Source organism: Megalopta genalis, chromosome 4 (genome assembly GCF_051020955.1).
Source record: "Megalopta genalis isolate 19385.01 chromosome 4, iyMegGena1_principal, whole genome shotgun sequence".
NCBI classification, from domain to species: Eukaryota; Metazoa; Arthropoda; class Insecta; order Hymenoptera; family Halictidae; genus Megalopta; species Megalopta genalis.
Window position 1 is genome coordinate 5516911 of NC_135016.1, and position 26605 is coordinate 5543515.

At 43.2% G+C, this 26605-nt stretch overlaps 4 protein-coding genes across 4 annotated transcripts in view; all 4 read right to left on the minus strand.

Annotated features, from left to right (window-relative positions):
* LOC117222594 (uncharacterized) overlaps positions 1-12866 on the minus strand; it is a 54982-nt gene extending 42116 nt beyond the window's left edge. Inside the window, exon 1 of the mRNA XM_033474366.2 lies at positions 11612-12866. The gene's annotated coding sequence lies outside the window, so the exon portion shown is untranslated. The remainder of the gene's footprint in view (positions 1-11611) is intronic.
* A 6262-nt stretch (positions 12867-19128) lies between these two features.
* Positions 19129-21379, minus strand: LOC117222529 (uncharacterized). Its single transcript, XM_033474272.2, has 3 exons — positions 20513-21379; positions 19844-19930; positions 19129-19212 (listed from the first exon to the last, which is right to left on the minus strand). The coding sequence occupies exons 1-3, from the start codon at positions 21377-21379 to the stop codon at positions 19129-19131; spliced, it is 1038 nt and encodes a 345-aa protein (XP_033330163.2).
* A 691-nt stretch (positions 21380-22070) lies between these two features.
* On the minus strand, positions 22071-24708 carry LOC117222528 (uncharacterized). The gene is made up of 3 exons (XM_033474271.2): positions 23095-24708; positions 22602-22688; positions 22071-22427 (listed from the first exon to the last, which is right to left on the minus strand). Exons 1-3 carry the CDS (start codon positions 24139-24141, stop codon positions 22356-22358), a joined length of 1206 nt encoding a protein of 401 aa, XP_033330162.2. The 5' UTR covers positions 24142-24708; the 3' UTR covers positions 22071-22355.
* A 130-nt stretch (positions 24709-24838) lies between these two features.
* Positions 24839-26599, minus strand: LOC117222555 (uncharacterized). Its single transcript, XM_033474312.2, has 3 exons — positions 25399-26599; positions 25068-25154; positions 24839-25000 (listed from the first exon to the last, which is right to left on the minus strand). Exons 1-3 carry the CDS (start codon positions 26425-26427, stop codon positions 24908-24910), a joined length of 1209 nt encoding a protein of 402 aa, XP_033330203.2. The 5' UTR covers positions 26428-26599; the 3' UTR covers positions 24839-24907.
* Positions 26600-26605: the final 6 nt, after the last annotated feature.

A 26605-nucleotide genomic window follows, 5' to 3' on the forward strand; every position in this document is an offset into this window, starting at 1 on the left:
TTTGTCCGACAAAAATGGCTGACCGGAAAGCAAAATTGTGAAAAGTTCTCGATCTGTCGACGTTATCCAGAGAGAACGTACATTTTCATTCAACTTTTGTTTCATATAATCGACTCGTATGATTCTCATCTCGCACAAAAATCTGCGGTCTATATACAATTTAAAAAGGAGCATAATCAAAGTGCATGCTCGAACCTCGCAGCCCTGTGTTCCAGATCGAGAAAGCGAAACGCGCATCTGTAGACTTCGATGCGAAACGAGAACTCTAAACGAACAAGCAACGTCGTCTTCAAATGGCCGCCGGTAGATCGTACGCGCGCACAGAGAAATCAGATCCACGATCTGGTAGACGTTACGCCATCCGGAACAGAACTTGCAAAAACAACAGCTGATCCACGGCCGCGTCATCGACGGTCACGATGCCGTCCGTTAGATAAGCGCAAGGGTTGAAGGGAACCACGTGCGACCTCCGTTTCGCGACGCATCGTCCGATGATGCAAGTTGCAATAGAGCGACGTCAAGATTCGCCGGCGCGGATCGGCGCTAATCCAATGCAGCGGAGAACCGGTCGATGCATCGCGGGCCGGTTCGCGTCCAGATTGTCAACGAAATGGACAACATCCACCTAACTGGCTTACAAACGATCTGTTTAGGGGGACACGGGATTTGCGAGCCGTGACTCAGCCTTATATTGCAACTGTCGCTCTGTCGTGGCAATTAGCCGCCGGGATTAAATTCGAGCGCTTCGCGTCATTCGACAGATTCGGTGCTTCCGACGGGATTTCATAGTGAATGCAATCACAGCGTCGCGACCACCTGAGATCCTTGAATGAGTTGCAAAGTGATTCAGGATGTCGGTAGTCTAATCGCGTGTTCTCAATGGATCAAAGAATGGCGACGTTCTTGCATTTATCGATCAAGAAAATTTGTCGTTCCTTCCGGAGAGGAATATTCATGAGCTTCGTCGTCGTATCGGTCGTAACTTATGACCATTACAATGACAAATGATTTGTACAACTACACCACGATCCTATGATGGTATAAGTGCTGTATAATTTACGTGCAACGTATAATTTTTGTACAATTTTTGTATAATTTTTCATACTTTCGCTACGCTAAAAGGTCTACGATCCGTACGCGTGTAGACAAATAAATGAATTAAATTTATCCGTGCGAGCACGTGACCGATATGAAAATTGCAAGTAATCCGTCTTGCCGTTTTAACATGACAACAGGCGGGTTCTTGTCACTTTCAGCGATCGGCACGACTGCTGTCAACTAATAGATTCATTAACATCCACGCGACGCCTCGAAACCTGCGCTTTTTCATTTCAAATATTCAAACCTCGTCGGTTTATGCAAGCTTCCATGTCCGATTATGCATACAACGGATCCACTGTGTATTTACGAAGCCTGTACTTAACGGTTAAATACGGGATAGAAATGACCGATAAATGGTATGCTAAACAGTGTTCCCAACGGCGATTTCGGCGCAAAATTTTGTAATTCAGAGCCTCGGAATTCGCGGAAATCGAGCGACGGTTCCCGTAATCCCGTGAAAACCGAGCGAGCCAACGAGTACGAAATCGTGAAAAATGATCGTCCGTTTATCGAAAAGAAACTCGACGGCGCGGTTGAAACACATTGGTTCGCTTTCACCCGAGCCGAAATCGTTTCCGGCGCGAAAACATCAAAGCAACGCGCGTTCCGAGCGACCTACCGTTAAATATCACGATTTCGTCAAGCCTCGCAACCGCGGCCGACACACGTTGCGAAAAAAACTTCGCCCGAACAGATTTATTAGTTTATCGTCCGCGCGGCGCGGCGTTACTACGCACCACAGATAACCAGACTAACAGCACTTGCATATATTTATCTAGGCCAGCAAACAAACCGGAAACTGCAAGTCACTTTAACCGGGACGATAATCCGCTTCCTGAAGACTCAGTTTCGCGAGTTCAAATTTCAAAGTCAGATGTCCCGGTTAAGTAGGCAAACAGTCTGATGCAATGACAACGACGCGTGGAAAACAGAGAATCATCGTCGGGGAAAACGTGCCGTGTGTTCTCGAAACACAATGTCACGTGCGTTTCCCCGAAACCCGTGGCCCGATAACCACGATGAAAAATGTTGCTGCGAACATTGCTACGTTCCGCAACATCGTAATCGAATATCGTGAAATTTTCGTGGGGAAGCAAATCCATCGGCAACTACAGTAATGTCTCTCTAATCGACGCACAGATTGTCCACAAAAATGGGCAATTTAGGGAGAAGAGAGACGATTATTCGATCCTTGCGGTTCGTTTTTATAGTTATCAATTGTTCACAATTATAAAAACGAGCCGCAAGGCTCGAATTATCGTATCTCCTCTTCCCAAATTGTCCATTTTTGTGGACAATCTGAACGTCAGTAAGGGAGACATTACTGTACAGCCATAATTCGCTTCGCTATTTTAATTTAATATGTTTAATGATTTTTTTAAGTCCTAGAGTAGATTTTTGTAATCTGTCCGGAAATGAATCCCACTAGTCTCAGTAACTGGTCCAAAATTTTGCTATGGACCTAGGTGGACCAGTTACTGAGACTAGTGGGATGAATTTCCGGACATATCCCAAAAATCCGGAAAATGAATTCCACTAGTCTCAGTAACTGGTCCAAAATTTTGCTATCGACCTAGGTGGACCACTTACTGAGTCTAGTGGGATTGATTTCCGGAGAGATACTAAAAATCTCGAAAATGAATTCTACTAATCTCAGTAACTGGTCCAAAATTTTGCTACGGACCTAGGGGGACCAGTTACTGAGACTAGTAGAATTCATTTTCGGGATTTTTGCCATCTGTCCAGAAATCAATTCCACTAGTCTCAGTAATTGGTCCACCTAGGTCGATAGCAAAATTTTGGACCAGTTACTGAGACTAGTAGGATGGATTTCCTGATAGATTGGGGTGCCAGGTCTCGCGATTAGACTGCTGATCTTCCTTCGATCTTTGTTATAAATAAAATCGAGATAAATTTATTTCCGTGCTCGGAAGACCGTCTACGATGCGGGCGTTTCAATGCGCCGCGATGTCCCAGCACCCCCTTCATTCACGGCGCGACGAAACCGTGAGAGAAAATCGTAGATTGATTTTTTACACCCCACCGTAAAGGGGAAAGTTCTCTCTGTAAGATCATATCGAACTAAATGCGGAGAAAAAATGTTTGAACTGTGTACAGTCGCCTGAATTTCTGTAATTCCAAAAGGAAAAAGCGATCTCAGATGCTTACTCCGGTTTACAATTTGCAACAGAAAAGAATTTTCAGGGAAAAAACTGAGTTAGAGGTACGAAAGTAGAGACTTTGCCCTTTAAAATGAGCACAGGCAGAACGTTGTAACATATTTTTAGACGAAATTGCAGATGTTCGAAGATCGCTAATTTTCCGACTGTGATTTAGCGATTCCCGAATTTTTGCGCGAATGAGTATCGTTTTAACGAACGTGTTATTATTATACCGAATGACCGCAATCGATTCTCGTCGTTGCGACTTCGCCAAATATTAGAAATCGTCAGAGGTTCCACCCCAGCTGCAGCACGGGCCCGCCAATGGGTTTAAATTATTCAAATTTGTCTCTGAGAAGGCATCGAGCTTTTCGGCACTTTCTACGACTGTTCTCTGCCATAATTTCGTGCTCGATCGCATGCACCAAGGAAAATCCAGCACGTGTGACCCATAAATTGTCCGAGCCCCCTTCGGAGTTCTACTTTCAAGCGCGCTCGTAACTATCCCCATAATGTCACCGTGTCGAAAGTCCGCTGATCGTTCGCCGCCGTACGACTCTCGGCCCATTTAGTCGATCGTGAATTTCCATAGTTTACGATCGCGAGAAACTGCGCGTCCGAATTAAGTTCGACGATGCACACGACGACGTCCTCGTTGGCGCCTGCAACGGAGCGAATCCGAGTCATTTCCGGAGCTGCGAGAGCTGCTGCAGCGTCTCCGCGATTTCGTCGAAAACCAGCTCCGTCATTCGCATCGACCATCATCGTCGGGTGAGTCATTGAACGCGGCGGATCCGTCCGTCGTTCATCTGACGCGCGGGGAAAAAGCGCTTCTGGATTCTATAGATCGAAGCAATCCTCGATCGTGGAGCAACCATTCAGGAGAAATTGACGTCAGAGGAAAATATACGGTGGGCGTAAAGAATCTTGGAACTCATTCTGATACGGTATAATTTCTTTCAAGACTGGACTAACTCTACAACGGTTAAATTAATTTTTGAAACGTTGTTTATATTGTTTATATATTTTGTCATTGGAAAATTTGCTAGCTAAGATTTTAAATGGTGTAAAAATTACAAGCATTTTGACGTCACCAAAAGATTCAAGTCATTTGGTCGAACTTGAAAGAAGTTATAGCACTTCGAAAGGTGTCCGAAGACCATGATCGATTCGCAGATTTGTTCACAGATTCGTGCTTCCTGAAGTATCCGGCCGATCAATTCCTGGATTCTGTGCATTCTCCGTCGACTCGGGTCACCGATGGTCATCCAAACTGCTGCTTCAAGCGCGAAACTCGAAAAAGGCGTGTCCACGGCGTTCACCGTCGAGTGGTGGGCGTGGCCTCGCAGCTCCCGAGCTCCCCGGAGCAAGATCCGTCCTAGACCGCTACGGATAAGCGGCGGAGCGTAACGATCGGGACGCGGACCGACCCGTGTAACGAATGAAAGAGATCTTTGATCGTGAACCGTATCGCGAGATAACAGCCGTCGCTTTGCGACGGGATTCATGCAAATGCGCGTTGCAAACAGCTCCCGTCGGAAAATCCGCGAGGAGCGTGACGTAGCCGCGATGCATTCGACGAATGGAACTCCGATGGTGGATTAGGCGACCGATTTGCCAACGGTGGAACGGAGGAATCTGGAGGCGGGAACCGGCATTCCAACCGCCCAGAGAACTGACTCACCCGCGTCTCGCAACCCAGATCCGATTTTATCTTCGTGACGGTGCTAGGTCGTGTCAGCCAACGTCCAGGGGATTACCGGACCAGCAAACCGAGGGAAACAATTTGTGGCACCGTGAATGCCGGCGCTGGTTTATAGAGTCGTCGAGGCCTTGACCGACGAGAAGCGTTATTTTATCACGCGCGGAGCCGCGACACGGCGAGCGTAATTCTCCGCGGGGACGTTGATTAACGCTAGAACTGCCAGACGAGTCGAATGACCTATTTCAGATTTTGTGCGCCGCCGTCGCCGCGATTAAACGAGCAATATCCGCGCAGGAAAGTCGAGAAAACCGCGGGATAAGTTGCGTCTAATCTCGCGAACGGGCTCTCGATAATCGTGACCGTTACGTTTTCTTTTTAATTTACCGCGTCGATTGTTACTAAAACTGAATTTTATTTGCCGCGTCTTCTTTTGATCGAGAAGTGAATTATTTATTAAGGTCAGCGAAACCGGGCTACTTTCCGGTGACCAATTCCTGTGCCTCTAATTTCTTTTCGACTGTACGCGATTAGATTCGTAATGGCGCGATTAACTTTTCGACAACTACGACGTCGAGCGAACAAGAATGGACATTTACGGTCTAATCGTGCAGCGAAACGTGCCGGAGATGCTCGCTCTTGATAACTGGACACTCGAAAAAGTGACACCGCAGAAAATTAATCGCCTCGGTGATCGCAGGAAACAAATAAGTAAACAATTGCACAACATGGCGTATGGGACGCGACTGTTGGTCTATTATTGTGCGGGGAAATTCAAGTCGAAATTAAAACCGCGCGTACTCGCGGGCCGAGCTATTAATAGGTCGCAAATAATGCAACGGCGTCCTTAAATTCCTCGCCGAGAATGTGTAATGCATCAAATCCGCAGGCTATTCATAAGTCTCTAATATGACCGATAAATCGGAAAGCGACGTAACGAAACGTTGACATTTCGACGAGACGTTCCAGTTCCGGATGCTTGCGGTAATTTCGTCCTAATTGACGCTCGGATTGTACACAAAAATGGACAATTTGGGAGACAGGATTATTCTCGTTTTTATAGATATATTGTCAACAACTATAAAATCGTGTCTCCTCTTCCAAGATCGTCCATTTTTGTGCACAGCCAGAATTTATTACACTTCGAATTCTTAATAATCTCGACACCGTGTCACAACAAAGCGGAAAGGATCGTTCGTTGACCGGCCGATTCGTCGTTTCCGGCGAAAATATTCAAGCCGTTTCGCGGTGCTTTTACTGTTAATCCCGGTCACTTGTTCGCGCATCGTCTTATCATGCACAAAGAGAAACCGTGAATCACTTTTTCCCGGCTGCGCCGAGAAAACGACACGAAGTGTCGCGCAAACGTGAGCTTGTCCGCATTAATTGCATGCGCCGAAAGGTAATAATAATAATCCCGATCCACTTATTTCCGCCGCGAATGAGTAAGATCCACAATCTCGCAACAACAATCTTACATAATATCCTCGGAAGAATCTTGCATAAAATTGATAAAACTTCGATCGAGTGCGTCAAGCGGCTGCAGAATCAACACCGCGAGCGGAGATATTGAAATGTTTTCCTGATCGGAGCCAGGCGATACATAATTTATTTCTCTGCCTTTCGAGACCCTGAAATTGCTAATCACCGGATTTCATGAAAACGTCGCGTTTAGCAGATTTGAAAACATTCTTCTGCGAAATATACGATTCTCGCGTGTTCTTCGGCGCAGCGAATGTTCTTAACGTGGGACAGATATTAGTACAGTAATGTCTCTCTAATTGACTTCATTTAGGAAGATAAGACACGATTATTCGATCCTTGCAGTTCATTTTTATAGTTATAGATTGTCGACGACTATAAAAACGAGCTGCAAGGCTCGAACAATCGTGTCTTCTATTCCCAAATTGTCCATTTTTGTGCGCAATCTGGGCGTCAATTAGGGAGACAAATCAGGGGGAGATCACTGTACTGCGACAACGAAGATATTGATTATATTGTAATACAACTTTTTTATTTTCTATTTTTCTTTCACTTTTCTATGTTCTATTTTTCTTTTACTCTTTTATTTTCTATTTCCTATCTTTTCTGCCTTCTGATTTGTCGTGTGCACTAAATAGTACAATATATCGCAATATAAACAATGTGTTACATGCTCCACCATAATATATACGTTTCATTTAATAGAACGTATATTTACCGTATATTTTTGAACGTCCATCGTGTACACGGAGAACAGTATTTTATAATATCTTTTCTTGCGCTTTATTCGCTGATATGGTGTTACGATTTGTCGAGAGTAAAGCGTTTCCGCGACGCTATTTGTCCTTGAACTAGATTCTGAACGACTGTTCAGGCACCAATGATTTTTCTATGTGGAAAGAAATCGTGTCGCTCGTTTCCGACCGATGGTTTTTAATTCGATTAAATTTCGAGAGTCGCGTCGGAGAGACAGCGCCATAAAAAGTGCAAGAACGAGGAATCGTCGAACCGAAAATAATCGCGTTTAGCGAAGGAGAACGCGCGATGTCAACGGCGGGCAGCCAAGACTTTCCCGCGGAAACGGCTCGCGAGACACGCATACTTCGCTGGAAGAGTTCGCGGGCAAACAAGTTTTTTCGCAAATCATTGACTGCACAACTGCAATTTGCTCGGATCTAGCCGCGCGCCGTGACAATGACTATCGTTGCAGGCAAGGCCGGCCGATTGGAGCAGACAGACAGAAACGATTTACGACGGGAAAGAAGCGGGAAACATGGGGAGAGGAAAGGGAGGCCAGGTGAACGCAAGGCCGCGGCCGCTGACACACCGAGAAAAACTGTTTTCTCACGGGTCGAATTTTATTCCGGCCACGGGGCCCGGCGTGCTACGCGACAGGAAGCCGTGAAACACCGCTTATTTTTACGGGTCGGACGTGAAAGTGTAACCATAGAACCGTCCCGCTGCGTTTCCCTTTTTTTTTTCACCGCCGCGGCGGAATCCGCAATTCCCTTGTTATTTTTCGAATACTCGCAATGCTGTGAAACTTTGCAGTCGCACACGTTCATTATTCGCATAGGCCGAGGCTGAGTTTTGGGTGTTATTTTCTTTTCGGGGAACGTTTCTCCGTCGTTGGTTTTTGATCGAAGAGCTTGTTTATCGCATTCCCGCGACTCCTCGATTGTTTTTCGAGCCACCGACATGCTCGATAACGAATCGCGAGGAATTTGTTTCAACGTAGATCGAAAATTGCTTGGAGCTTGGTAACGAATTATTCGAATTAGTTGATATTAGCGTCAGTGTACTGGACGCAGAATTCTTTTTAGCAAATGTTTAACTCCGCTGTTTCTCAACTTAATACTCATGTTTATATTTTCCTTATATTTTAGAATGTCCAGTCTTTTTTTCGGGCAATTTTTAACCAATGCTTCGCAAGAAGCTCGATTTTTAATCGAACCGGTACGACGATCTTCTCGGATCGCGATAGATCCCGAATGAAAATTGCGAAAGGATCTGTCGATCTGATTCCGTATAAACGATCCATCGGATTTTGCTCTGAAGGAGCGTATAAAATGATGACATGGAGTAACCGAACGAACCCTCGTCGGAAAATAAAATGCAATGGAACAATGGCAGAAACAAAGTCGGATGCACGCGTGAGTTTCTGGATCACGGACGATTAATTATACAAAAGGAAGTTCGAGCAGAGCTTTCGGAATTTGTACTGGAAATGATGCGGGTAGTTGTTTAAACATTTACATAATTGCCGGCACGTGTAGCGGAATAGTAATGGCACGTGCAGCCGAGTAGAAATGGCAGGTTCAACAATAGCCTGTCTACCCCTCCCCCATCGAGCCCTGTCGATGGTGAACACACCAACCGAGCAAATGTTTCTGCGCGGTGGCACGAGAATGTTAGCATAATATCGCCTAACATCGCTACGGATACATCGCGAACGTTATCCACCGAGCACTCAGACTGCCATATAATTATCAACAGATCTCGGCGTGTTTGGACGAAACAATAATAAACGGAAGAAAGTTGTGCCAAATGCCCGGTGCAGACTTTCCTAAACAACGAATCTATTAAAAGAAACACCAAAAAGTGAGATACGAGGCGAGCGGGGCTGCCGAAAAATGGTAAATATGAAATGGTAAATAGGACGTGAATATTTTTATTTTCTCACGTGTGCAGTCGCATACGGAAATAAGTATTGTGAAATAAATACCTCATTAAAATATAGAAAAATAATATTTCGTCGAATACACCTGCGAATATTTGCAAGGAGTATTTTTTACTCGAATGGGAGATAGCGAACAGACAGTTGTGAAATACGTTCGGTATCAAAATTTCTGTGTCTTATTTTCGGTTAATTATTCTCTATATTTGAATCCGAGTGTGAGTAATAAATATAGTATTCCCTCGTGATTGAAACATTTAATTTTTCCAAATATAGTAATGTCTCCCTTACTGACGCTCAGATTGTCCACAGATTGTCCTCAGATTAAAACGAATAATTTGGGAAGAAGAGATACGATTATTCGAGCCTTGCGGCTAGTTTTTATAATCGTGGACAATTTATAACGATAACAATAAACCGCAAGGCTCGAACAACCGTATCTCCTCTTCCCAAATTGTCCATTTTTGTGCGCAATCTGGGCGTCAATTAGAGAGACATTAGCGTAGTATTTCATTAAGTGCTATTTCATTATTTCCAAATAGCATTAACTCATGCAAACAATTCGATGTTTACTATTTCGTAACAAATTATTTCAAATTTTCCCCAGTCCTGGAGGCGGGTCGAACTTATCTAAGCTCCGAGAGACGTTCGATAAGGCTCGGAAATAAGGACAACGATAACCTACAAGCACCCGCAATCTCTTCGGGAAAAAAATGCATTCGAAGCAATTTGTGTACTTTTTATCCGATAATAACCAACAAATCGATTTTCGGAGCAAGAGATACGCCGAATCGTGTAGCGCCGATAAGGGACTAATCTCGCTGAGCGAACTAAATAAATCCGTATATAGCAAGCTGCAGCGCCACGCGACGACGGCGTTTATCAGACGAAAATGTTTGTCGACGATGTTCGTCGAGTTCCCGACGAACTGTCTTGCACTTGGAACGTCTTTGTTCACCGAGGTGTCGGGGGTCTTATCGATCATTTGCGGACTCGATAAACACTCTTGTTTTGCGGTCTATATTGCGGTCTCCAAGCACGATAAAACACGCGAAATGTTTACGAATTTACGCGACGCGCTCATGGAATTCGGCAATTTCAACAATTGGACCCTGCCCGTGCGATTTTTAGCTTGCCTGCATTCAATTACATGTTCCAAATGACATTTTGTTTTTTAAATTTGAAATAGTTCGATGTGAAATAGTGAACATTGAAATATTTGCGCGAGTAAATACTGTGGAAATACCATTTCGTTAAATGGTATTCAAACGTAGAAAATAATGACATCGATATTTTAAAGTAATGCAACTGCTACGTACATTACCATGTGCAGACCGCGGGTTTGATGCATTTATGAGAAAAAAAGAAGAGACGAGAATTTGTAACGTTAAACGGTAGAACGATTAAAAACATTTAACAACGTCGATCACATTCGACCTACTGAAATTATCAAGGAAAAAATGCAACTCCTGGCTTACTCCTACTCTTTGCAACAGGTAAAGGCAATTTGTATTTTGCATAAATATCCGCAGTCTAATTACGACTGTCTTCGCTATCTATGAACTTGAAACAGTTCCTGTGCGGTTTGAAAACCGCACAGGAGACTGGTCGGTGTGCAATCTGAATCGTTGAAGTGCACCGTTAAGAATGCGCTTTCTGAAATATTTCTCTAACCTGCTTCGAGACGTAATTTTGGAACTGTCTCGCGTATTCTGTTGTAGAATTATCGCAAGAACGTCGAACACTTATTAGACGCGAAAGTCGAAGTAAACGACATTTGATATTTTCCAAGCGATTCGTTTGATACGTGCACTATCACAAATGTTATCCAGTCATATTCCAATTGATACGACAATCACTGAACATTCGTAGTGAACGTTTCAATTCGCTCGTCTATACGGTGTACATGCTGAAACGCGAGTTAAAATAAAACACTCCACAAGAGTGTTATTTATTAAAGCATTGCTATTATATATATATATATATATATATATATATATTATTATATTATATTATATTATATATATATATATATAATATAATTATAAGTTAATATAACAACGATAATAAATTATTGTTATTATACTTAGAGTATTATTATTATTATTGTTATTAATAATATAAATAAAAGGATATTTAACAGCAAATTTTAACAAGCTCCATTAATTTCTTCTCTCTCCGCTCGCTTTCGAAAAACAACCAACCAAATCTCCCACGTTCCATCGAACATAATCCGAAGATCACTATTTCACTTTGTAGCTCCGAAAGCACCGAACGATAGCCACGCAAGATTATCTAATAGCCTAATCTGCGGGCCGATAAATCCCCGTCAGCCGGATGCCGAGTCCCGTCCGGTCCAAACAATTGTTGCAACGAAAATAGAACCCGTCTAGCCTCGGAACCGCGCGAACGTCAACATTCGCGGTGCAATTAAAGAAAGAACGGTCGCTCTCGCGGCTCTATGCATTTATGTACATATGTACTCACTTCATCGCGTGGAAACGAAGCTCGAGGTCTCCGGTTGCGACTGCTTTCCGCCTATTCTCGCCCAAGGTAGCCCATCAAACAACTCAAGAATGTGTGGCGAGCCCGCAGTCACACCTACTTGCGGATCCGACCGCGTGTTGGATCATTGTACATCGAGTCGGATTATCAATGGAACGTCGTGTTCCTGCACGCCGGCCTTCCGTGGAACTGTACGCGCCGTTGGTTTCCAGGATTCGATGCCATTTATCTAATCGGCACCGCGGATTCCGATTCTCCCGACACGGTAGTTCGTTTAGAAAGCGTGACTCACCACTGTCCTTATTCGGCGATCTTCTTCTCTCAGGGGATGAACTTCCCAGAAAAGTGTCCGCGCATTCGACGCGCGACAGAGATGCACTCGGGGCGCACGTTGATTCACCATCGGCTTGTTTTCATTTTGGGGATGCAAACGGTCCGAAAGCATCGGTCGGAAAACACCGGATTCGGCACTGATTCGTTCCGAATTTTAGGGGATGACGGTAGAGCACAGAAGAAGACAATCAACGATTTTTAGGATCCGCAGATGATATATATTAAACTAGAAATATCGATAGATCGCTCGAGAGATCTGCTGCTATTCGTTTCCCGCGCGATCCTCCTCCAATTCGAAGGGATGACAGTAGCCGAAGGTGTCGACGATTTTCAGAACTCGACGATGTTTCTGTAATCGGCGCATCGTACACTTGCGACAACTTCGTCTGCGATCGCAGACCTGCAAATCGTTCCGCACTATTTCCGTTCCGCGATCTTCTCCCAACTTTAAGGGATGGAGCCACCCCAAGCACGTCATCGGGGTTCAAAAGATCGATGCCAGCGATCCGATCGACCGTTCAGTGACGCTCGCGACGAGCTCTTCGATGCTCGCAGCTACACCAGTTCGCGATCATTCCGTGGTTTCAGGGGATGAAACTGCTCGAGAACTGTCAACGGTTCGATGTCAACAAAGCGCGAGCACAACACCGAGATTCACGGCGGATCTTCTGTCAAGCTCGAGGGATGAAACAACCCCCGAGAGATCGCGGCCCGCGCGCTCGCTCGTTTTCTCGCACTCCGGGATTTTAGAACGGGAACGCACGGTGCACCATGTGATCGATCGCGACGATCCAGCGAGATCGCGTGAGACCCCGTGCGATACTATCGAGAGGATATGGAAGCCGCGAAACCATTCCTCGGAAGCGTTCACACCGCGCGGCTGTTGGCGCAACACTGAACAACTGCGTGTCGGTCATACCCTAACGGCGCCTCGGCGCGCGCGATGACTCGCGCAGTCGCATGATCGCGTACGCGACAGATCGGCCGGCTGTTTACTGCCAGAATTAGACAAAACAGGCGTGTGCACCCGTCGATGGAGAAACGTGATTTCGATGACAGTGTGGTCCTAATATAACAGGCCTGCCATAACCGAGACCCTTTCTCGCACGCGGCCAAATCCGTTCGTCGTCCAGCGCCGTGGAACGAAAAACCCGCGGTCGGTGAATTCGTCTCGAATTCGAATTTAACCCTTTGCCCTACGATCTAAGGTTCAAGAAAGTGTGTGCCGCGAACAACAATGATCAGTCACGCGGCGGGTCCTTTCGCGGTTGCACGAAACGTTTGAAGCTGTGCCAATCGCGAACTTCTTACGGAATGTAAATACAGTAATGTCTCCCTTACTGACGCTCAGATTGTCCGCTAAAATGGATCATTTGGGAAGAGGAGATGCGATTGTTCGAGCCTTGCAGCTCGATTTTATAGCTGTCGACAATTCGTAACTATAAGAAATTAACCGCAAGGATCGAGTAATTGTATCTTCTCTACCTAAATTGTCCGTTTTTGTAGACAATCTGAGCGTCAATTAGGGAGACATTACAGTGTATGCTGTTTATACGATGTAGAGGGTACTCCGAAATTATGGGAAATTCCGGGAAATGAGAGATTCCGAAGATCATTTGAAGTAACTCTCTCCTTGGCGCAAATGCAATCTGCCGCTTCGTTTGCGAGATATTAACGAAACAACGTACAAAAAGTCGATCTACACTCCCATCTCAATTTATCCGGAAATCCATCCAATTTTATTATCAACCTAGGGGGACCAGTTACTGAGTGAAAAAAATTCATTTTAGTGTTCTGTAGAGATGAAGTAATCACATGCCCTCAGACTCCCAAAAATTCGGAAAATGAATTCCAGTAGTCTCAGTAACTGGTCCAAAATTTTGCTATAGACTTAGGTGGACCAGTTACTGAGACTAGTAGGATGGATTTCCGAACAGATCGCAAAAATCAGGAAAACCAATTCTACTAGTCTCAGTAACTGGTCCACCTAGGTCGATAGCAAAATTTTGGACCAGTTACTGAGACTAGTAGGATGGATTTCCGAACAGATCCCAAAAATCAGGAAAACCAATTCTACTAGTCTCAGTAACTGGTCCACCTAGGTCGATAGCAAAATTTTGGACCAGTTACTGAGACTAGTAGGATCGATTTCCGAATAGATCCCAAAAATCAGGAAAACCAATTCTACTAGTCTCAGTAACTGGTCCATCTAGGTCGATAGCAAAATTTCGGACCAGTTACTGAGACTAGTGGAATTCATTTTCGGAATTTTTTGGGACGTCTCTCAGACGTGGTCGCACGGCAAAGGGTTAACGAAGAAAAAGGGAACCGTTCGAAGGTTTGTTTACATTGAAATCTGAAGCAGTCCGAATATCGATTAAGCTTCGTTTGAAGTTTGAAACGTAGACTCTGTCTGTCGCGATCGAGCACGATGACGAGTGAAAATGATTGATCGACGAACAGCCCGCGTTTCTTTCGTCGACTTTTTTTGCGATCGCCCCGGGCGCATTGGAGGTGGAGCACGATTTTTTTTCGTGATCGATCATTGGAAGGTGTCGGCCGACGACGATGCGTGCTACCAGTTGATAAATGTTTATTACTTTGTTAGGGATAATGCCGATTCGATTAGTCGCAGAAAGTAGACGGGTTCGTAGTTATCGTCGTTGAAACGTGATCGGACGGACTGCGGATTTTACGCATTTACGATAAAATCGAGCTTGCGCAATTTCAAATGCTCAGGAGATTAAATGAAATCAAGAATACGAAGATGCTATTTTCAGTCGATTAAGATTCGCCGATGAAACGAATTACTTTCTATTTGGTTTATATTCGTTTGAATCGATACAGAAGATTTTTATTTTGCGCGTAGATCCACGGTCCAGCGATCGCCGATGAATTCGTTGGCCGTGGCATAGGTGAACAGATTGCCGATTTTATGGTTGCAATAAACGCGAAACCGTGGAGACACTGGTGGATTTTATGGATGGTGAACGAACGTACGTGTACATTTGAACTTAATTTTTTGCTCGTTCGCGATACACCCGATTGGAATTACGCAATGGTCCGGAACCGATTACAATAAAGTATAGCCTCCTTGTTTTTCAACTTTGGCGCGAGCGTGGGGCAACAGCATCTAGAAAACCGAACAACGCGGTGTTTCGTTCGTTGCGTGCAAGATATTATTTATAGTTCATTAAAGTTTGCAAGATTCGTGCAGAATCGTTTCCCGCTCGTCTTTCGGCCGCGCGCCTGCCATAATGAAAGCCTGCGTACAACAAAGACGTATAATCGAATGGATTTTTTTCTCTTTTCTCTTTTCTTGTTGTTTTTTCTTTCGCAGAACCTATTATCTGCAGGCAAAGTATTATTTTGCTGAAATTGTTTGCCTCTTTCGTCATCCGCCATTGTCTACCAAACGAAGGGGATCTTCTGTGTCGAAATTCAGCCGGAATCAACGAAAGATTAATGCGGACGGCCTCTTTGTTTTTCTTGGTCTCCGTTCTCGCGCCGAATTATTGCGCGCGATGTGCCAAAACCATCGGCGAACCGTCGACTGTGAGACAATTGTCTCTCGGTTGGCTGCAGCGTCAAATATTATCGATATTCGAATTAACAAAAGTCAACGAAAACGACGAATTCTAATCGTATTCGACTGATTCTCCGAACACGATTTCCTGCGACGAAGACAATAATTGCGGTGCTGCAACGCGTTCGAGAAACGCAATGAATAGTGCCAAGAAAGTGGCTTTACGAATAAATAAATGCACGAATACGTTGTTCTATTAACCCTTCGCACTCGAAGCCATTTTAACTGTAAATCTAAATTAATTTTTCCGACTTATGGTATTTCCATTTTATACGACAGAGTGCATTTTATGCATATGAAATGTATAGTCTTGCGACTCGTACAGCAATTAAACTTTTAACAATTTTTTTTACGTCTAAACTTATATAACGTAAAAATTATCTTGGAGCGTGATGTAACAATTTTTTAATGGTGCCTCAGAGTCGCCATTCGAGCACAAAGGGTTAAATAGCAAGGAAATTCTCGAGTGCAGTTCTTTTCAAAATTCGATCCTTTTATCTGGCACCGATCTAAGCGACGTTGCGCAGATGTGAAAGAACGATTATGGTCGAAGCAAGGTTTTAGCCGTTCGACGTTCTCGGCGGCCACTAAACTCGTCGGGAAACGGCTCGCAGAAAGAAAGAATAGGTTAATTCCTCGACGTAAAAATATCGATGACCTCCTCGCCCCCTAGGCCCACACAGCGGTCGTTCTATTACCTGAAATATCTCTCCGCATCTGTGACGACAATGCGAACAATTAGCCGCTCCGTTCCAGCCGGCCAATCCTAGCGGATCGCAGAGCGGAATAACAACAATGTCGTCACTGAATTGTTTGAGCTTGATACGCGGTATTAATACTCCCGATGCGTGATAGTATTTAGCCTGGAAGCCACCTCCGCGCATTATCTCGTGGTATTAACCTTGAGGAGAATGGATCGACTCCACCCCGTGTGCACGCGCCACATACCGAATGAAAATCGCGTCCCCCCTTTCCCCCCCGCGGCTGCTAATCAATCTACGCTGCAATGCGCGGTCGATTAACATTCGATTCGTCTCTCGGATCGACCTGAACTCTGAGCCAACATGCTGAATTTCCTCGTTGACCCATCGGGACCTGATTTAGAGCGCATGCTTTCGCATAGTCTAGGACATTAACGATCTAAAGCGGCTGTACACGTTGCTGTTCGTTTGCGCGTGTACAATCTTAAACCTTCGCGCAACAAGGAAATAATTTAAACCGCGGAAAGCGAATGGATCGAGGCCATTGCACGAATACAATTTTATTCGAACGACACCTCGAATCAATTTTTCGAATACCATTTTATTCGAACGACGCCTCGAATCAATTTTTCGAATACAATTTTATTCGAATAACATCTCGAACAAATTCTACGAATAACATTTTTATTCGAATAACATCTCGAATAAATTCTACGAATAACATTTTTATTCGAATAACATCTCGAATAAATTCTATGAGTCGAATTTTATTCGAATAATGTGTCGAATAAAATTTGGTTCGACTAATGTTTCGGATAAACTTTCATTCGAATAATGTTTCGAATAAATTCCTCGAATAAAATATTCTATTCGAATAATGTTTCGAATAAACTTTCATTCGAATAATATTTGGAATAAATTCTTCGAATAATAAAAATAATAAAATAATATCTTCGAATAAATTTTACGAATAAAATTCTACTCGAATATTTCGAATAAATTCTACAAATGAAATTTTATTCGAATAACATCTCGAATAAATCCTACGAACAAAATTTCATTCGAATAACATCTCGAATAGATTCTGCGAATAAAATTTCATTCGAATAATATTTAGAATATGCCCAACTCCGACTGCCAGTACCATTTTCAAAAAATAAAATAGCATTCGATTCTGCGAGTCGTGCAATTAATTTTTCAATTCTGACCAACGAGACGCATTGAAATGCTAAACAACAATCAACATTATTTAAAGAAAGGTTACACTGAAGGTTAAACAAGAGAAAGAGCGCGTGAGAGAAAGTTCCGTTACCTTATGTCTGGATAATGGAGGTTATTTGGACGATTCAGCGTTCTTGACACGAAGCACGACAAAGCTCGACACGAAAGCACTTTAAAACGCATTTCAATGAGTCCAAACATTAAATATTAATGAAACTATGTGCTACGCATTTGAGGAAACTGCGCTAATTGAATACGACTAATTGGCGCTCGATTCTTCGATAGAAATCGATAGCACTCTGTCGGCCAATTTGAAAAGCGCATGGAGAACCGCTTCGCGCGCTTTTACCGGCACCTGTTGCGTGTCACGTTTATGTGTTATGTTCGGTTTTATTAAACATTTGTAAAAAAAAGCGTACGATCATATGATTCAAGATTACTTCTAGAAAAAAGTTCCTCGACTTAGAATGATATTTAATATTCCTTGTAACAAGTTTATTTAACTTTAAGATCTATAAGATATAAAAAGAACACAAAAGTAATTGCTGAATCTTGCATTTTCTGTTCTTGAATTATTAAAGAAGTTGCTCCGATTTTGTGTATCCTTTATGGACACTGGTGAAGAAATTAATTCGAGAAATATCTGCTTTTATCACTGTTTTCCATTACTTTCATAATTGCATCGTTGTTATCAGAAAAATTTCTCTGATTTTTGCAACCATTGCAACAATGTGCAAGAAACTGACACACGGTTGTGATTATATTATTAAATATAATCTTATATATCATTAAATATTATTATTTTATTTATTTTTTTATTTTTATTTATTCTTATCATTTATATAATATTATTTAATATTATATTTAATTAAATATAATATTATATTATATTATTAAACTAGCGATTTACACGCATCCCTATGTATCTATAAATAATCTGTGGAATGTTGCGCAAGAAGAATGCAAACAAAAAGATCCTATTTTATAATAACCAACAGGATGCCTCGAGTTAAATAATCTAACTCGTTTGGTATTGTCATCTAGAAGAAAATATATATGATTGATCGTCTCTCGCGTCCGCGGCAGCTCGGGAATCGACATCCCAGATTTAGCTCTCTGACCTCGCGTGGCATATCCGACGGTGTCACTCATTCTTCCCAAGCGACAAGACGTCACTAAATCGACGTCTAACAGGAAATACCGGCTATTGCTCGATAACGTCTCTCGATGTCCGTCGAACGACGCGCCGCTAACGAGGTTTCGCGGTTCATGCTAATTTCGCGAACGGATCCGTGACGCGGCGCGTCACAACGACCGTGTGACGTGTGCAACACGGGTGGCGGTAATTTATTCGCGGACGCATGGAGGGAAATTAAAAAAACGCTGTTCCCAGAGGTCATGTGATCCTTTATCGCGACGTATAGTATTGCCGGTTTCTGACGCTGTCGATATGATAACGCGGTGCCTCTAAAAGTTACGTCGCAGTTTTCAAGAAAAGCTATTACCTAACGGCGATAGTTGCTTTATCGGACAGGTTTTAGAGAGAACAACGAACGAAGAGCTTTCACTTTTGCGTTTATTAATCATGTTCGCGGGACCTATCGAACTTGCCCAGTGGAACCCGTGAGAAGTTCCGCAGCCGCAGGAAACAGCGCCGATCACGACAACCGTTTGTCGTCGCAATTGGTGTCGAACATGAATTGGAAAAGTATCATGACGTATATTACAATTTGACCGAGGAGCTGCAAAAATGTCGTTGCAAATTTACGTCGTTGCGATTACTATGCGATTACTATTTAACCCTGGTGCGTTCGCCTCGTGGTCGCATTTCCGTTTCCTTGATTAGCGAATCTACACAGCCTTCTAGAAATCGATGATCGATAGAGCTGACTTTTTGGTTCGTCGATCAATCTTTCTCAATCGGAACAGGTCACAGCGAGACAAGTCAAAATTGTTCAACGAATTTTTTTATAGTAGATAAAATGTTAATACAGTAAATTCTCCCTAATTGACGCTCGGATTGTACGAAAAAATGGACAATTTGGTAGGAGAAGATACGATCGTTCGAGGCTTGCGGCTCATTTTTATAGTTGCCCATTCTCAAGGATTATAAAAACGAGATGCAAGGCTCAAACAATCGTGGCAAAATGTACCAAATGGTACTACTATGATTTGAAAGATGAAATGTTAAGCGTAAGAAACGAAAGTTAAATGGAGCGACTAGATTCTGAACACAGCAGGGTGAAACGTTCGTTAAAAAATTAACGATGCGTTCGGACAATCGATTTACACGAAGGAACAATTCTTTAAGATCGAAAGGATCAAGTCGTCAGCGATTGCAACTCGCTTGCAACATAGATAGGGCTGTCTTACCTGCGACAGAAGCTTCGCGTTCATCACGAACGTTTTCGCGGAAAATCGAATGTCCCGATGCGCAACTTGCAGCGCGAAACACCTCAACTGCAATAGCGTAATTGTTAATCATTCTGCAAATGCTCGGCGGATGCATCGTTGCAAACAGCCTGCGGATATTTGCGCGTCCGCGACGTGTGTGCAAACAATAATAGCACTGTTAATAAGACGTTTGTTGATCGAATCAGGACCGTAGAGACGATCTTTAAAGTAAATAGAAAATGTGTGCGTCGAACTCGATGCGCGAGCGACGTTCCTTTGAATGATGTTTAAACACGGTTGAACGTTTGCAAAGTCATAAAAAAGGTATACACACGATTCTATTCGGGAGAGTCTAAAGAATCGTCCAGCGTAAGAATCGTTCATCTAACTATTCTTGTCGCGGTTGAACAAAATTCTAAGAGTTGCAAATTCGACGTTCCTTCGAGTTCCTTCGATTAGGCTTCGTGTCAGCGCGATGTTAAAAAAAAGCCACGAACCTCCCAATAACAACGAAACGTTACCGCTTCCATTTTATCGCCCGCCTAACGCAATTCCCCAGCAAACGAAAGAAGACTTTTACCACGAAGCGATCCACGAAACCAGGAATTCGCGCAAAGATCCGCAGCGCAGACGCCGAAGATCAATCACCTCCTGCCTGACAGCGGTGTCGGTGCAATCGGCGTGAACGATGTTGATCGTGGTAGCAATCTGGTTCGCATGATTCGTGGTGGTCTCGCAAAGCCAGATCGTCGTCGAAAATTTCGTCAGCCCGTAGACTATGGAGCTGAAAGGGAGCAGACGATACGCCGCCGATTCCAAATCCAGTTCGTCGATGCTCTCGAACCCTTCGATAAAGTAGTACAGATTGAACGTGATCGTGTAAAACTCGAACACCATGATGACAGTAAGTATCCCGCGGTACGATTTATTAAGCGATTCGACGACGTCGCTGATCTCCTCGTGCAGCTTCTCGCAGCGCTTCAGCCTCGTCAGCATCGAAGCGTCCTGCTCGTTCAACAACGACCGGAACGTCCGCAACAGTTCCGAACGTTCGGGCGGAGGTTCGTTCAGACGTCGCAACATTTCGTCGACTTTCTTGAAGCAGCCGCCCAAAATGTGCACGCAATTAGCGTAGAACATTTCCCCCTGAATCGTCACGCACGGCATCGCCATCACAATGAAATATCGCGGCGTCCATAGGCGAGAGTCGGCGACGAAGTATAGAAGGACGAAACAATGATAAAGCATGACAACGATGTCCTTCGTGTGAAGAAACTTCGCCATGTCGTCGAAATCCCGTCGCGACAGAACGCGCGAAACCTTCGACAGGCTTTGCAGCACGATCAGCCTATCGTACGTAAAGGCGTACGTTGCAAGGATCACGACACAGTTGCATAAAATGTAAAGGAACGTGTGAGCTCTCCATGACTGGGACCATGCCGGAAATAGGTTCGTCTCGGTGGACTGTATTTCGTACAATAAGTACGACATGGCGGATAAGTAAGCCAGGACCATGATCGTTGAACGAGCGAATCGTAACTTCGAAATCTCGTAGCTTTCGGAGTTGCGTTTAAAAGGGAATAATCCGAGGAACCGTGAGACGATTACGTGCGGATAAATCAGTGAGTCCATATCCGTGGCGCGCCATGGTCGCCATCGATCAGGATTATTCACCATTCTGATCATTTGTTCGAATTTGTCGAATTTTTCGCGACAGAAAAGAGCCACCTGGTAGCTGCTCGCACGGACGAACGCAACTGAATCGAGTGGGCCGAACAGTGCGTTTCTCTGCGTATATTGTCGCGTTTTGATAAATGGAGATCTGAATTTCATTGCGACAGTGTAACGTTAAAATCGATGATAGTATCTGCGGACTTTCAACGAAATTAAACGGGACTTCTGCGATCATTTTTGTCGTGCTCCCTCGGAAGTTCAATGTCAGCGTGCAAGGTGTTCCTCTTTTAAAATCGATCAGGCTATTACCATTTAGATCTTGCTGTTTGTTCGTTGGTACACAGTTGGTGCACGGAAATCGGTAAATATTGCCGAGGGATTTAGAAATGCACCAATTTCATTAATATACATTTAGATGCTGATTCGAAACACAGGAAGACAACGGAAAGTTTCGATCCCCGAATAGTTACGTCGATCGTGATATTTCACGTAAATAAATGATTAAATAATAATTAACGAAATAATCCACTAGTTAAGACTATTCGAACGTGAACTTTATTCCTGTTTGGTGCGAGTCAGACAACAAAATTGTCTCTAACGTAAAATACCGAAATGAGCGGATGTCATTTTCAGTCTGTTCGTTACATTAAGTTGCGTGCTATTATCAAACACCTCAGCCATGAACTATTACAGGTATCTGCGCAGGAACACACCACGTTGCCTTCCGGGCGGCTGACGGAGCATTGATCAGGCTAACGTGACAAACAAAATTGTGTAATTTCAGGAAGAAGTGTTGATCGTCGCGCGACCGCAGCGGTCAGTTGGTGCAATTGGAACCCGTTAAAAATTGATAGAGTATCATAACGTACATGAAAATTGCACTCAGAATCTGTAAATAAATCGCTGATGTTATAATGTACAGGTACAGAATTTCTGACCAACATTTGCTAGCAATTACGAGAAACAAATGACACAGAAAAGGCTAACTAATGCAAAAGACAGTGGTAGAAATTCTTCAAAATTCACTATCATTAATATTCCCATCCGTAATAATGCATCTTACCTGTGATAAAAGCTTCCCATTAATGTCAAACGCTTTCGTCGTGAATGTAATATCTCTGTGGATAACTTGCAGGACAAAGTACTTCAACTGTAACAGTATAAACATAGATTATATAACCATAAATAAAGTAATAAGTATATATATATATAAATATAAATAATAAGTATAAAATAGTTTACATAACCCATGGCGGTGTAATCAACGTGTTAATTATTCTTTTTTAGTAATTTAGAAACTTCTGCGTGTCGTTACGACGTGAAATAAACTATTTTATACTACATATTTAAATGGATAGATAATTTAGTAACAAGTGGAATCGATTGCGAGTTATCCACTCCGATAAAAACATTATACAAAGATACATGCTTCGGCGTTCCGAATTTTGTGCATCAATTGTCCAGCATTGAACGCGTCGATAGTCCCAATAGTAATCTTTATACCCTTTTCATCAACAGAAGACAAATAAAGGCGTGAAATCTAACTGATCAATTACCTCGCGCTTGACAGTATTATCCGTGCAGTGGCTGACACAATCGTGGATCGTGATAACGATATCCGCAGCATGGTTTGCGGCAGTCTCGCAGAACCAAACTATTACACAGAACATTCCAAACCTTAATGACGAATATAACAATCCAACAGATATGAAAAGTATATCTATCGTCGTTATTCTATCACCACTGGTGTCCCATTTCGTGAACATATTGTACAGACTGAGAGTGACGGAAACGAAAGTGGAAGTCGTATAAAAGATGACCACGGTGCGGAACAATCTATTTAGGTGTTCGACAGCGTCGCTGATATTCTCGTGCACCTCTTCGTAATATTTCACCTTCATTAACAACATGGTACTTTGTCTTCGTGACAACTGCTTCTCCGCCAATTCAACGTGTAGATCCGGCGAAGATCTATTCAACTGTTTTAGATCTTCGTTGAGTTTCTTCAAGCACGCTCCCAAAACAGGCACACAGCTTATGTAGCACAGTACCGACGTGGTCGATGACACCGCGAAGTACAAAGAAATGGATAATCGCAGCATAGTTATCTTAAAAACGTTAAAATAACATGCCGGTATCAAGCAGACGTAGAAAACGGCGTTCACGATGCAAACCGTGCGAATTACTTTCGCCATGTCACTGAAATCCTGGCGCGGCAGCGTGCGTGAAAGCTTCGACAATTGATCGAACATAGCCGACATTGAGAACGGTGCTGCGAACAGCAGCAGAGGTAAGGATCCGTCCAAGAGAACGAACATGTTATCCGACATTGATTTCGTTATAGACTTGATGGTGTCGAGGAAATTGGCTAATAAAAAGTTATAGACTTGGAGAACCAAATGAAGACAGATTATGATTATTGAGTAGACGAATTTTTTCTTCGAGAACACGTATTCTTCGGATTTATAGTTGCATGGGAAAAAGCCGAATATCCCCGAGAAAAACGTGATGGGGCGCATTAGAGAGGCAAAGTCCGTAGCGCGAAATAGCAGGCATCCCTTGTGGTCTTTGAAATCTTTGGTTCTCGTCGTGCGCACTCTCATTGCTCGATGATTTATAATTCGTAGGTGACAGGAAAGCTGCGCGACTGTCCACGTTGATTACTTAACAGTTTTGTAATACTCAGTTTGCAGGGAGACTGTAGATGTCACAAAGGTAAGTGAGCAAAGCAACAAAAATGTAAGGAGAGTTAAGAAATATGCTTGAAATATCATTGATTCTCCAAAATTTGTTCATAATGAAAGTGCATTTTTACTTAACTTCCGCTACTGACAGTTGATGCAGAAAGTTTTTATTTTAGTGAAAGGTGCACAGTTTATTTATTACAAATAATGTAGTATGTGTTGCAACCGACTCGAATGAACGCGTTTCGGAAACTAAACGCACATACTGTTTTCATAAACGATATTCGAAATGATTGATAGATGTTTCTTGAAATGCTGATCTAGAAGTTCAATACCATAATGAAGAAAGGTCTTGAATAAATAAAATGGCACTTGATGTAGATGACGTTATCAGAATGCACTTCGTGATTAAGTCCTTGACGGTACTATATATTGAAATAACTGACCATGTGTTACCTGTGTTAATCTACTTAAATATTTTCATAGATGCCGTGACAAAATAAATTATTTGGAAGAAAGTTCCTTTGGTTTTACACAGTGCACAAACCCCTTCTTTCTTACGCTACTTTGATCGTCATCTTCGTTCATTTTACTTGGAAAATAATGTTCTAAATAGTTTAGACTGACGGCAATTCTTCGTTTGTTTATTATGCTATTCTATACATTATTTACAAACAGCGTGCCATTATTCATCGATATGCTCAACATTTCTGCAGGCAGCGTCATTTATTAGAAATTGGAATAGTATCAAGATATACATTATAATTCCACCTACGATCTATAAATCAATGTGAATGCATAAGTAAATTAATTTATTATCTCTGTCACTAATCAGCACGGCTTACCTGCGTTAAGAGTCTCGCATCCATCGCAATTGCTTTTGCAGAAAACTTGTTATCCCGATGCAACACTTGCAAAGCAAACATCCTCAGCTGAAACATCACACTTGTTAGTTGCTCAATTAATCTTCCTAATTACTGAACATTATTAAAATACTGTCACGTTCATGCCACAAACTTTCTAGCATTGGGTCATCTACAAATAAATTGTTTTCCGCGCATGATGTATAAAGAGTGTAGTTTCACTTGTAATAAATTGATTTAGTTAATCAGATCTTCTAGCAAGAAGCAGAAGTAAGTATTAAGATTCAAAGATTCAACCATCAGTAGCAATTACCTCGCGCTTGACCGTTTCATCGGTGCACTCGCTGAGGATCTCATGGATCGTGGTTCCAATTTCTTGAGCCTTCTTCATCGCGGACTCGCACATTAACACCATCATCACAAACTTAGAGAGATAAAACGTCACCGCTTCAAGATGCGGTAAGTACCAGAAACTCTTACGCCGTTTCATCCAAACTGTGACGCCGTATCCTAAAATAGCGAAGTACATATTGAACGTAATCCCAGTGAACGTGATGATCGCCGCTATGACGATCCGAAAGAGAAACGCCTTATTCAAGCACTGGACAACATCGCTGGTCTCCTGGTGCAGCTCTTCGCAGTATTTCAGCTTCACCAGCAGCAGGAAGCTTCGTCCTCTGTGCGGGGACACAGTAGCCAGGCATGGTTCTTCATGCTCGTTCAACTGCTTCAAGTTCTCGTTGATTTTGACGAAGCAGGCTCTCAAGACGTACACACAGTTCATGTAGGTCATGTCCAGGGCCAGGTACACCATCAACACGTATAAAACCGTTAGACAACTCAAGGTCGTCTCATTCAGGCCAACGATACAGTTCGGCAGGTGCAGGATGAGGAAGATGATGCCGAAGATGTCCTTCGTGTGCACGAACTTCGCCATGTTCTGGAAGTCCTGTTCAGACAGCATCCGCGAGAGCTTCCCAAGTTTCTTGAACAAATGGTACCGCTGGTTCGACAAACCGTACATCACCAGCACCATGATTCCTTCCGAGATGAGGAACACGTTCCGGTCTATCACCTCGACTGTGCTCTTCTCGATGTTGATGTTCGCGTTGTACAGTGCAGACGCCAATAGTACTACGTAGACCAGCTGTGTGATCGCGGACAAAAGAAATCTCGTGTCAGAGAACACAAATTCTGAGGGCGTGCATTTGTACGGAAAGAATCCGAGAATCTTGGAGAAAACGATGTTAGGGTACATCAACGATAAGAAGTTCGTGGCACGGTATGGTCGCCATGACTCGCTACACTCTAAGGTACTAAGCCTTCTCGTGCTCTCAAACATTGTGCAACAAATCGTGGGTATACAGATTTAGGAATACTTGCTACATATCTTTCTTCCGATGAACAGGTTATGCGACTGTGCCATCGCAGTCGGTGGACAGTTATTTTCTTTAAAACGTACGCGAGTCGGTCATGATGTCATGATCTACTGAATAAATAACGCAGAGTTTATCTTCGAA

Coding starts and splice junctions, on each gene's coding strand:
- LOC117222529 (XM_033474272.2), bottom strand. CDS start 21,379: ATGGTCCTGGCTTACTTATCCGCCATGTCGTACTTATTGTACGAAATA. Junction 19,931..20,512: donor ACACCGCTGTCAGGCAGGAG/GTGATTGATCTT, acceptor ACGCTATTGCAG/TTGAGGTGTTTCGCGCTGCA. Junction 19,213..19,843: donor ACGCGAAGCTTCTGTCGCAG/GTAAGACAGCCC, acceptor ACATTTTTGCAG/CTCCTCGGTCAAATTGTAAT.
- LOC117222528 (XM_033474271.2), bottom strand. CDS start 24,141: ATGAGAGTGCGCACGACGAGAACCAAAGATTTCAAAGACCACAAGGGA. Junction 22,689..23,094: donor ATAATACTGTCAAGCGCGAG/GTAATTGATCAG, acceptor ATACTGTTACAG/TTGAAGTACTTTGTCCTGCA. Junction 22,428..22,601: donor ATGGGAAGCTTTTATCACAG/GTAAGATGCATT, acceptor ATTTATTTACAG/ATTCTGAGTGCAATTTTCAT.
- LOC117222555 (XM_033474312.2), bottom strand. CDS start 26,427: ATGTTTGAGAGCACGAGAAGGCTTAGTACCTTAGAGTGTAGCGAGTCA. Junction 25,155..25,398: donor ATGAAACGGTCAAGCGCGAG/GTAATTGCTACT, acceptor GTGATGTTTCAG/CTGAGGATGTTTGCTTTGCA. Junction 25,001..25,067: donor ATGCGAGACTCTTAACGCAG/GTAAGCCGTGCT, acceptor ATTGATTTATAG/ATCGTAGGTGGAATTATAAT.